This window comes from Primulina tabacum, chromosome 12, assembly GCF_025594145.1.
Source record: "Primulina tabacum isolate GXHZ01 chromosome 12, ASM2559414v2, whole genome shotgun sequence".
Classification (NCBI taxonomy): domain Eukaryota; kingdom Viridiplantae; phylum Streptophyta; class Magnoliopsida; order Lamiales; family Gesneriaceae; genus Primulina; species Primulina tabacum.
In genome coordinates this window covers 6,900,078-6,913,256 of record NC_134561.1, presented here as the reverse complement: position 1 = coordinate 6,913,256, position 13,179 = coordinate 6,900,078, and the positions used below count along the sequence as shown (strand labels likewise).

Below are 13,179 nucleotides of genomic sequence, written 5' to 3'. Positions count from 1 at the left end.
TCAGGCTATCCCTTTGCAGGTACTCCCACCTGATGATTCAGTTACTAAAGAAAAGGCACCCGCTAAGGTAAGAGCTCCTTTGACTCATGTAAATCGACCTACCATTTTGCCTCGGGCCAGATCTAAAGGTGTTATATTGAGGGAACCAGTGGAAACCACTCACTCTGGTTTGGATATTCCTCACATTCTCACAACTGAAAAAGGAAAGGGCAAGCTAGTTGAAGAACCAAGGCCATCTAATACCATCCAAACTCACATTGACCTGGTTTGGGAACAGGTCAACGCATTTGCCACTTCGAAATTAAAATCTTTTGATAATTGGAAAAGTTTTAGGAATGAGATTTTTGCCAAAGAGTTGAAGCACAAATCCCAACTGAAAAAGTTTATTAAACTTGAAGCAATTGTGCTGAAAATAGTCAAAGCTGCTACTATTGGCCAGGCATTGGAAAGGAAAAAATATTTCTTTGATCAAATTCGAGCCAAAAAGCTGACTAGAATGGTTGCAAAGCTGAAATACAACTACAATCCCACAGGTCCAACTGCATATAATGATAGAGCTGTGATCACCCAATTGGACACAGATCTCAGTGGTCTACAAGGTGAAATCAGATTTTGGGAACAGGATCAGGTTGGTTCTTCCTGACAAATCCTCCAATTCAAATGCAGAAAAAGATTCATCCTCCTCCCAACAGAATGAGCCATCTCCACAACCGGCTGCTGAAGAGCCAGTTCAGGATATGCCTCAATCTTCTCAGGTTGAACATCAGCTGTATTCTAAAACTGAACTATCTTTTGCAAACATTGATGAAATCATTCAGGCTGTAGCTCTGGAAGCTCAGCTAGAAGAAATACATTCTGAATCAGTTGCTCCTTCAACTGAACAACCAGAACAAGAAGTTCAGATACCATCTGAAGAACTAGTTGAACCACTTGCTGCTGAAGAGCCAGTCCCAGATTCAATGCAAAAACAACAAGAAGCACCAGTTCAGCCAGAAATCTCTGCTGAACAAGTCACTCAAACTGATGAACTAGAAAAATCTCCAGGTCAAGCAGTTGCTGAAAATGTGGTGAGTCGATTGCTCATTCAAACAAAGGAGCCAGAACCAAGTTCAGTAAACTCTCAACAAGAGGCACCAGTGGACACTGACCATGCGTTATCTGTTGATCAAAATCCACTTTCACCACCTCAAATTCACGAAGAAATTGCTGCAACAGACATTCTAGCACAGACTGTTTCTGAAACGATATTATCTGATAGGACCATGGTGGTTTTTGATCAAGTCTCACATGAACCAAGAACATCTAATCAGTCACCTCCTTTTCAATCCACAGAAATGGATCTTGTTCTTGAAGAAATCCAGAATATGCAGCACAATATGCAGCAGATGATTACTGAAATCAAGAAAATTCAATCCACACAATTGTCTCATACTGTCAAATTGGATTCTTCAATTGAATCCGATTCAGCAAAACTGAAAGACATTCAAGCAAACATGGATTCTCTTACCCGAACTGTACTTGAGATGAAGAATAACAGAGGTCTAGCTCAAAGTCTCTATACAACTCAGGATATAATTAGTCAACGAGTTGAGCGATTGGAAACTTCTGTTTCTAATAAAATGGAATTGCTGCAGACTTGTTTACAAACTGCTGTCTCAAGTATCTCCGCAGATGTCAAAATTCTTTCCACTGACGTTCGAAAATTATATGAGAAGATGGATTTGTTTGACAAAAAGGGGGAAGAAATCAAAGATCAAAGAGCATCTTGAGAAACAGCAGAAGCAGTTAATCAGATTATTAGATTCAGCTGTTATTAAATCAAGATCCCTTTCAGTTCAAAAAATTCAATCTCTTATTTTATCTACAATGAGCTCAGATGTTCAGTTATTATTTACTTAGTTTTGTCAAACACCATAAAGGGGGAAATTGTTGGAAACTAAATTCCGGCGTTTGACAAAATATGAACCAACTGAAAATACGAACCAACTGATCGAGTAAACTGAACTCAGCAACTGGACTAAATAACTTAAATCCGCTGATCCAATAAAGAAGACTGATCAGTTGGAAACTGATCAGTTGATATATTCAGCCGTATGCTAAGCAAACTTCAACTGAACATGTCTCGGGAAAGAACATTCAACCGTCAAGAGACATAGAAGATTGCAACGCCGCACTTCAATCAATACAACTTAGAAAAACGCATTTCGGCGAAAGCAATTAAGACGCCACATCACAATAAATGAAGCAAACAATGTCCAAGGAATAATCAAGTAGAAATCAACATATACAAAGATTCAAATTCATCTCAAGTTACCGTTGGAGAAAAGAAGCTAATAAATATGACAGAAGAACAGCTGAAGGAAAGAGGCAGTCAACACTATTTAAAAGCTTGCTGTCACTCTGTCAAAATCTTAGCTCACTCTTACTTGATATATTCGTAGCAGTTAAGGCTACAATTTGAGCTCACTAGCAAGTTGTAATAATCGTTGAAATTAGATAGTGCTAAGATCAGTTACGCACTGAGAACATTCTGTTAAACTAAGAGTTTCAGTTTTTGGCAGTGTTAAGTCCAAACTGAAGTTGGTCAGTACAATTCTTGTATTTGATCAAAGTCTTTTAGTGGATATCCCATCCTTGAGATAGAAGGGGTGACGTAGGAGCAATTAAATTCTCCGAACATCCAGAAACAACCCTTGCCTACTTTATTTCAGTTTCGTATTCTATCTTTCAGTCAGTTATTTTCCGCAACTACTTTAGTTTAACTGATTGTCATTGACCAACAAGATTCCGAGAATCAGTTTGTCACCAAACTGAACTCAAAATTAGAAAAGACCAGTTTTAACTGTGAGTGTTTATTCAACCCCACTTTCTAAACACTCTTGATACGTTAATCGATCCTATCAGATATCTTTATATTATATATACACATCTTTATATCTCCATATAAATTGTATATATAAACATTAATATATTTACACATGCACAATTAATACACGCAAAATTATATTAATTAAAATTAAATAACTATTATTTAATTTATCTATTTTATTTATTAGTTAATTAATTTTAAACCACTCTAGAATATTTCATTTGAATTTTGTACACATTAGCATTTACTACTAGTACTAACATTTAATGATCTAAATTAATAAATAAATGATTATGCACTCATTATAATCACGGTCGACGAGCAGACAATGTCGATGTATCAAGGATATAAATATTGTTCATATAATGAAAATTGAGAATTTCGAAAATCAAAATTTTCACTGTCCATATTTAGCAACTGCCAGTTTTGTGAATTCCTTCACAAAAATAGACATTTCCACTCTCCTTCCTCAATTACCAATTAAGCTAACTTTCATTTCTTCCATATTATGGAATTAACTTATAAACTCCTTTATAAACATTTTGTTCGACTTTCAATGGTTCATGGATAAACTAGTCGTGGGTTCACATCTGTATGTGATTCAAAACAACATTTATTCTTATTCGGTCTTACCCTAATTAGCCCAACTCTTTTCATCAACACCTTGATCAAGAATGTCAGAACTCATTTCTGATTGCATCCATCAGATCATGGTAAAAGCTTTTATTAGCATCGTCCCATGATACCCTAGGTATCGTTGATAGTTTCTGCAAGAACCTTAAGTAATGGTTAGCGTACAGTACGGTTCCTTCAACTCATACATCCATCGAATCTGCAATCATTGGTTTATCGAGAGTTGCATATGAATTCGATAACGATGTGATATATCTCGGAGTAAGAATAGTGACATGGTATGTGCAACTAGGAAAACACCTTTTCCTAAAGCACATTTCTTGATCTGGCCAGAGACTCCTTGCACTGCTAACTCAATCATATCACATACAATATCTTTACCTGCAAACAAATGGTGAATCTCCGACTACATTGTATTTGTTCCTACGTATTTCAAAATTATACACAACCTCGTCACCTAACGACTCTCAATGGAGTCGGTAAATGTATCAAAGTTCATGCTAGTACGTAGTGTCTTTACATTATACCTGTTCAAAGGACTAATGGCATACAACCATGATTGCGGACTATTTCACTAGATAAGTAAGAACCACTTGGACAGTCCGAGGGAAAATTGTTCAGTGCATCATCATACGCATCATCATATAATCATCTATTTGTATGAATGGACATCTTCATACCCTTACCAATGAAACATGATGTTTACATCACATAATTTAGTCTCGAGCAAGTGAACTTTATCCTTATTTTAGGCGGCTGATTCGACTAGGAACCTGTTTAGAATATACGGTATACTTCCTAATGAGTTTCATGATCTTACGTTACGAGGCAGATTTCATGGAACCTATTATATATTCAAAGATTTTATCTATACAGCGTGCGATAAGCGCATGGTTCAAATTTTTGTTAAAGAATACCGTGTGCTTGTCGGCTATAAGCGGCATACTCTAATTTTTTGAGGGGTTATTCTTATGTGGAATCCCCTATCTATTTAAATATGTTGGTTGAATCGATTGTTTATCGAAGTTTTGTGATCATCAAAAAGGGAGAGATTGTTGGAACATTTCATGTTCGCAATCTTTATGTTGATGTTAACAAAACTTGTTATTATGTTTCTAACATATTTCTGGCAAGCTTTGGTATTTTGAAAATATCTCTCAACTGGATGATTCAACTGATAGAAAACTCAATTTGGAACAAGTCGTATTTCACGTCAGTTGGGAAAAATCGGATATTATCAAGGTCTAACTGATCGCTTAATTGCCCAACTGATTGCACAAAAACAACAATCAGTTGGGTATGAGCAGTTTCGGTATTTCAATCATATCTCTTAGCTCGGTTATTAGAATGAAGCGATTCAGTATGCGTTAGAAAGATAAGACAATGATCTACAAATCATCTTGAGAACTTAAAGTCTGAATCAAAGCTTAAGATGCTGATAAATAACGATGAAGCTACTGGTTCTGCATAAACTGAAATCAGCTACGATGATTTCAACACACCAGCTGAACTGAACTGAACCAGCTGCTGACCAACTGAACTGAACCAGCTACTGACCAACTGAAAATGAACCAGTTGAACTGAACCGAACCAGTTGAACTGAACCAGCTGAACCGAACCAAACTAGCAGCTGACCAACTGAACTGAACTGAACTGAACCAGCTGCTGACAAGTTGAACCGAAAGACCAGTTGAGTTGACCAGAGTTGACCAATCGGGAAAAAGTCCAGCAAGGCGAATTTGACCGTTGCAATATCAGAAACAATACAGAAACTTTCCAAACAGTCATATTCTTGTGTCTGACGTATATATCATTGTTGTGGCTTATAAATACAATATCTTGAAGATCAAACAAGAGCTTTTGAAGATGATTCAAAGCATGAGCAGTTAGCATGAAGAAATCAGCTAGTTGAGAGCACGAGCCCTTGTGTGAGGATACATTTGAGATGTACACTGTAAAAGATAAATTCCTCACGCACAATCACTCACACATATACAAGAGAGTTGAACTTCAAATATTAGTTGAGTGAGTCTTGCACAAAGACAATAAACTTGTGTATGTGGTCTTTGCATATGAGACATTAAACAATATGATAATTGTGAGGTGCTGCCTACAATCTTGAGTGCTAGGAGTTCTAGTTGGGTGATGCCCTTCTGGAGCGGGTTTTTACAAAAAGTTGTACAAATCAAAGTCTTCTAGTGAATCCTTCCCAAGGAGAATAAGGGGTGACGTATGAGCATTTGAAGTCTCCGAACATCCATAAACAAATTCATGTCTATTTGTTTATTGCATTTACTTATCATTTCCATTGTCTTAAGGATGCATTGTTGAAGAATTTTATATGTTCTTCAAATACAAAATTATCGCATATCAAGTGTTTGATAAAATGCTTCAACCGAATTATTTTTTACTCATTCAACTTGCATATATTTTAAATGCTTTAAAAAATATTTAATCGGTTTCTACGAAGGATTATTTCGAGTGTCTTTCGTTTGGTTTGAAAACCAAACTCGACTTAATTCATCGGAATTCAATATTTTAAGAACCGAGCTATTGTAGCTCAACGATGATCCCCCTAATCGATCCTATCAAAATAAACTAAATGTCATCATCAGATAAAATAGTAAAATATTATTAAAATAAAGAACGTTTTTAATTAGAGTCAATAAAGCTCAAGCCACAAGTTGGTTCACTAGGCACTTATTCTTACAAATAGTAAAATATTATTAAAATAAATATCTTTTTTATATTAGAGTCAATAAAGTTCAAGCCACAAGTTAACTCGCTTGGCAGCTGCCAGCTTTGTGAACTCCTTCACAAAAACAGTTAGTTTCACTCTCCTTCCTCAATTAGCAATTAAGCTAACTTCCATTTATTTCATCTTATGGAATCAAATTATAAACTTTTTTTATAAGCATTCTTTTTATCTCCATCAAACTGTTGTCGCCAAATTCAACTCCTTGAACTTTGAATTTCTCAACGAGAATACAAAATCCGATACTTGTGTGAGCCTCATTGATTCAATGATACATCTAGCTGTGGGTTCACATCTTCATGTGATTCAGAATATAATTTATTCTTATTTTGGTTTACCATAATTAGCTTCATTCTTTTCATCATCAACTTGATCAAGAATGTCAAAACTGTGAGGATCCGAATTTTCGAAGCAAATAATCTAAAAAGGCTCGAGGGATCAGCTCAAAAGCTCAAGGATTTAGCTCAGAAGGAATATATTGTATGAGAAATTGCAATAATCAAAGTGTCATCACCGGAGGAGTAAATCCCTAGCTCATGAACCCAATAATTTAGCTAAAGGAATCCCATTCCTTCTTGACCTAAAATGAGCAAAAAATTCAGCTAAGGGAAGAGCTAAAGGATTGGACAAATTTATTGCGCAAGAAATTATCTTTGAGTTAACCAAAGTGACCCTTGAGTGTAGATAAAATTTGACCACATTGATGGCCTTACTTGGGAAACAAGAGGGGCGGCCATGAGAGAGAGGAAAAAGCATTTTCGCACCTATAAATAAGATATATTATGCTGAAGAAAGTGTTACAAAAATATATCCCAAAAGCCTCCAAAATTTTGGCCCCTCCCTATCAAAACAACTCTCGGTCGACGCAACCAAGGAGGAAGAAAAAAGAATTGTTCCGGCTATTTCATGCTGTGAATTGCGATCCACATTGTCGCTAGTTTCCTGTCCGAGTTCGGTCACGATTTCTCCAAGTTTAGGGGAACTTCGAATCACAGCTTCGAAAACACAGTAAGTGGGCTTATACAAGTTTTAAAAACTTATGTATGTGTTAAAATCTCGATCGATGTACTATATGTTTATTCTTTTCTCGATTTCCTTTGATTCTGCTGAGTCCATTCACAATTCTGATAAGTGTTGTTTGATAAATCTTATTCTATAATACACTATTACGATTTGAGTTGGATATGAAACGAAGATTGTAAATTTTGTATGGCCCCCATCAGTGGGTATAAAATTGTGTTATGGCCTCGCCCCTTAAAGGACTAACATGGGGGACAATTTGACCATGGATGAAGATATGAATAACATTGTTTCGTTTGCTCTGATTTGATATGTTCTGATTTGATTCTGATAATTTTCTGATATGATAAGTGTATACTAAGTTTTGAAAAATCTGTAAGAATATGTTCTTAAAATTATCTCTATATGTATTTGTGGTAATCGATCGACCCTCACTTGCTGAGTGTTTCTCAAAACACTCACCCACTTACATCTTTCCCCAGATAAGAATGAGGAGCAATTGAACGATTAAGAACATGAGACGTTCTGGGGATGGTGACAAGAGTGAAGGACCGAAGATCATTCGTTTACTTTCAGTATTATAATTTTCGTATTTTGCTTCCGCAACACTATTGATGTAATTTCCATTTCATTGTCGTTGTAAAAGACAATATTTATTTATGGAAAATACTGGTTTTTGGCTACGAGGTTTATTATTACAAGTCAAATTTATTCATGTCTTGTGCCATCATCTCATACTTCCATAAATTCTTTTGAGAAATTCAAATTCTATCACCTTCGATCGTTCTGCAGTTCCAAATTTCTTATTGTTGAAATTCCATGAAAACTTTGTTTCAATCCAAATTTTGTGCTTTTACCATTCTATCCTTAAAAAGTTACTTGATGATATTATAAATTTTTCTTCAAATTATAGGAAATGGCGGGAAGACCACCCAGAAACAACCGTAACCTATGCAACGCCAACTGTTACAATCAAAATGAAAATGAGAATCCACCACCACTACCAAGGGTAAATCTTAGCCAATAAGATATGATGGCAATAACTACTATAATAGCTGCAACACTACAAGGAATTGTGAACCCAAATGCTAACACCATTCAACCACCACCAGAACCACAACCTCATGAAATTAAGTATCACTATGAATCCCATCGAAGGAACCGAGTCCCAACCTTTAATGGAAATCCTGATCCAGAAGTAAGCCCTAACTGGCTTAAGAATGTCTAAACCCAACTTCATTTAATGGAAGTACCTAAAGAACTTAAAGTGGAAGTAGTGACACTATTTCTTGAAGATCGGGCACGCAAGTGGTGGTGAACAGTCTCACCATCTTTGGCTGAAATTGAACAAATCACATGACAAATATTCAGAAGGGAATTTTTGAAGCAATACTACCCTGCAGAATTTTGTCTGCAAAAGTCAAGTTAATTCGAAAGTTTTAAGCAAACATCATACATGACAGTGATGAAGTATACATCGAAGTTCAATGATCTTGGAATCTATGTTCCAACAATCATGTCAGATGAAACCCTAAAGATGCATCGTTTTAATAAAGGATTGAGCAGCCGAATTCAGTCAGCTTTGGCTGTATTCAGACCTACCAGTTTTGCTTACTTGATGGGTGCGGCAATTAGCGCAGAAATAGACATCAAGCGTCGAGAAGAGGAAAACAAAAATAAGAGGTCTTTCGTCAGTCAGTCTGCTCAAGGCGGTCCCAAATTCAAGCGACCAAACCATTCGAGTGGCCCCTCAAAAGGAACCTATACCAACACCGTCAACAAAGAAGCAAAGTGGTGTTATACTTGTCGTCAGAATAATCTAGGAGAATATTATAGAAAGACAGGAGCTTGTTTCAAATGTGGGAAATTGGGACATCGGATTAACGAGTGTCCTGAGAACAAATACAAAGGAATTGGACCAAACAAATCGAATGAAAACAATACTAACACTCGAGTGTTCTCTACAACTCAAGACGAAGCTGATAACACCAATGATGTTGTGGTAGGTACAATTCTACTCAATAAAATGCCTGCATATGTCTTGTTTAATTGTGGTGATACTCACTCATTCGTAGCTAAAAGATTTGCTAGAAAGTTAAAAATTGAGCATGAAACTCTTAGTGAACCGCTAAGAGTTTCAACACATGCTAGCAAAACAATTTAAACCCATAAGGTGCATCGGAACTGTAAAATTTGCATCAATGAACAAATCTTTTAGGGAGAATTGATTCAACTCAATATGATTGAGTTCGATATCATTCTAGGCATGAACTGGTTAGCAAAGCACCATGCCTTGGTAGACTGTCAAAAGAAAAATGTCAAACTTCAGACTCCAAATCGGAAGGAAATCATATATCATGGAAAGTCCAAGAAACAAAAATCTCTTCTATGTGCATCACAAACCTGGAAGGCCATGAAATACGGTGAAGAAATTTACCTTGCAATGATCGGCGAGGTCAGAGAAGAAGTCACCCTAAGGTTAGAAGATATTCCAGTCATTCAAGAATTTCTAGACGTCTTTCCCGAGGAACTACCCAGTGAGATACCTGACATAGAAGTGGAATTTGAAATTAATTTTCCCCCTGGTGCTGCACCAATTTCAAAGGCACCATACCGAATGGCTCCAAAAAAACTAAAGGAGTTAAAGGAGCAACTTCAGGAGTTATTGGTTAAGAAACAAATCCGACCTAGTGCATCCCCGTGGGAATCCCCAGTACTGTTAGTGAAGAAAAAGGACGGAAGCATGAGACTATTCATTGACTATAAAGAGTTAAACAAGATCACGATAAAAAATAAGTACCCTCTCCTAAGAATAGATTATCTTTTCGATCAGCTAAAAGGATCCAAGATCTTTTCAAAACTCGATATAAGATCAAGCTACCATCAACTAAAGGTCAAAGTCTTTAGGATAAGAGATGGACACTATGAGTTCATGGTAATGTCTTTTCGTCTAACAAATGCTCCTACAACATTCATGGACCTCATGAACAGAGTATTACTGATAAATGGGCCAAGACTGTCCATTTACTACTCAAAGCGTGCGCCACTACATTAGCCTTGCCGGGATGATAGCTAATGTCGCAGTCGTGATCCTTTACAAGTTCTAGCCATCTTCTTTGTCTCATGTTCAGCTCCTTTTGGGTGAAGAAATACTTGAGACTTTTGTGGTCCGTAAAGATCTTGCATTTCTCGCCATAAAAGTAGTGCCTCCAAATTTTCAACGGAAATACGACTGCTGCAAGCTCAAGATCATGCGTCGGATAATTTGTTCCATGTACTTTCAGCTGTCTAGACGCATATGCTATGACTCGCTCATGCTGTATAAGAACTGCGGTCAATCCTAGCTTTGAAGCATCTGTGTATAACACATATTCCCCTTGTTATGACGACATCGCTAGAACTGGCGTGGTAGTGAGTGCTTGCTTCAACTGCTCAAAGCTATTTTGACATTCCGGTTCCTAAATAAATTTCGCATTCTTCTTCATCAAAGATGTCAAGGGTACTACAATGGATGAAAAACCCTTGATGAACTTGTGATAGTAGCCAGTTAAACCCAAGAAACTGCGGATTTCCATCACCATTTTAGGCACTTGCCACTGCTTAAATGACTCGACCTTAGATGGGTCGACCTCTACTCCCTCTTTTGACACGATGTGGCCTAAGAATGTCACCCTCCCTATCCAAAACTCGAACTTGCTGAACTTTGCATATAATTTCCGATCTCGTAACACTTGCAAGGTCGTCTTCAAGTGCTGTTCATGCTCCTCTCGGCTCTTGGAATAGATCAAAATGTCATCAATGAAAACAATAATAAACTGATCGAGGAACGACTGAAATACACGATTCATGAGATCCATGAAGATCGCGGGAGCCTTAGTCAATCCAAAAGGCATCACTAAAAACTCATAATGCCCATAATGCGTTCTGAAAGCCATCTTGTGAACATCCGTATCTTTTACTCTCAGCTGGTGATACCCAGATCGTAAATCTATCTTTGAAAATACCGAAACTCTTTGCAATTGATCAAAAAAATCTTCGATTCGAGGTAATTGATACTTATTCTTTATTGTCACTCTATTCAGCTCTCTGTAATCGATGCACAGTCTCATGCTCCCATCTTTTTTCTTCACAAATAGTACTGGCACACCCCATGGAGAGAAACTAGGGCGAATAAATCCCTTGTCTAGTAGATCTTGAATTTGATATTTTAATTCTTTCATTTCAACAGGTGCTAGGCGATATGGTGCCATAGATATCGGCACGGTACCATGCATCAATTCAATAGAAAATCCCACATCTCGCTTGGGTGGAATACCAAAAACATCGTCAGAGAACACGCTCGGAAAGTCCTTGACAACCTCCACGTCCTCGATTGATCAATCGACTGTCAGTAGTGGGTACATATATAATACTAGCAAGAAAACCTTGACAGCCTCTTCGGATAAGTTTATTTGCACGAATGCATGAAATGATATGTTGCATTTGATTGTTTTGTGCAACCTCAAAGATGAATTGCTTTCTTGGGCGGTCTATAGATACTGACCTCCGCCAAAAATCAATAGTAGCCCCATTCAGTGTGAGCAAATCCATGCCCAAAATAATATCAAACTCAGGCATTGGTAATACAATAAGGTTCGTCCGTATAACATTCTTTTTCAATTTGAATTCCACTTCCTTAACCATGCTTGTAGAGACCATCTGTTTGCTAGAAGGCACTGTAACTCTGAATCCCGACTCTATGTCCACTCATAAGGTTCCCAATTGCTTCACGAAGGATTTAGATATGAAAGAATGCGTAGCTCCAGAATCTAGCAAAGCGTAAGTAGCTACTCCCGATAATAAAATTCGTCCTGATAATATTTGCATTATACTCGATTAAAACCATAAAATTTAGAAATTTCGTATCATCTAGGACCTTTCCAATTTTCCTTATTATTATTTCAACCCCTTAAATTTCAAAAATTGCCAAGTGACCCCTTAAATTTCGAAAATTTCCAAGTGACCCCTTAAATTTCGAAAATTTGCAATTTAATCCTAGGGAATTTTGGATTTTGCCATTTTAACCCCTTAAAGATTTTTGAATTATACTAAGTTTTCCTCAATGATTTTCGAGAATATCTATTTAGTCCCTTAAGTTTTCAATCTTCTACAATTTAATCCCCATAGCTAATCCCTGCAAAAATTCTATGCCTAATACCTTAGAATTTGAACATTGCAATTCTAAATCATCAACTTCAATGCATCTTGATTTAATACTAGCATCCATCTTTTTATCTCAAGAAAGAAAGCCATGAAAAACAATTAAATAGTCGGAGTACCTGTAATAAGCGCAATATCTTTCTCTTCTTGCTCAGCATGAATTACCTAAGCCCTTCCAATCGTGGGTTGTTTAAGCTTTGGGCAATCACCAGCCTTATGCCCAATTCCTCCGCACTTGAAGCACTTGTAGATGCCCCACATGCACTTGCTGTAGTGATGGCTATCGCACTCCTTGCAAAGTGGCTTCTCAGTAGTCCTCAGGACGTTTTCTTTAGGTGGCTGTCCTTGTGGTTTGTACTGTTCTGGCCGCATCGGTGGTACCATAAACGGCTTTTTGTTCTGCTTACTTGATTGCTGGGCACGGTTCCTCTTGCGCTGCATCTCCCAGTCAATATCCTTCAGAGATTTCTCGGCTCGAAAAACTTTAGCAACGACAGTAGTATAGTCAATAGGATCTATCAGCATGACATCTTGACGGATCGTCGGCCTAATCCATCCAAGAAATGTAGTAACTTCTCCGCAGCATCATTGGCTATCAAGGGCACAAAATGACAGCCCCTATCAAACTTCTGCACTAACTCAGCAACAGTAAAGTCTCCCTGGCGGAGACTTATAAACTCTCTTTTCAACCTCGAACGAACGT

At 37.2% G+C, this 13,179-nt stretch overlaps 1 protein-coding gene across 1 annotated transcript; it reads right to left on the bottom strand.

The window, feature by feature from the left end:
* Window positions 1-10,735: 10,735 nt before the first annotated feature.
* On the bottom strand, window positions 10,736-12,543 carry LOC142520180 (putative mitochondrial protein AtMg00860). The gene is made up of 2 exons (XM_075623180.1): window positions 12,475-12,543; window positions 10,736-11,050 (listed from the first exon to the last, which is right to left on the bottom strand). The coding sequence occupies exons 1-2, from the start codon at window positions 12,541-12,543 to the stop codon at window positions 10,736-10,738; spliced, it is 384 nt and encodes a 127-aa protein (XP_075479295.1).
* Window positions 12,544-13,179: the final 636 nt, after the last annotated feature.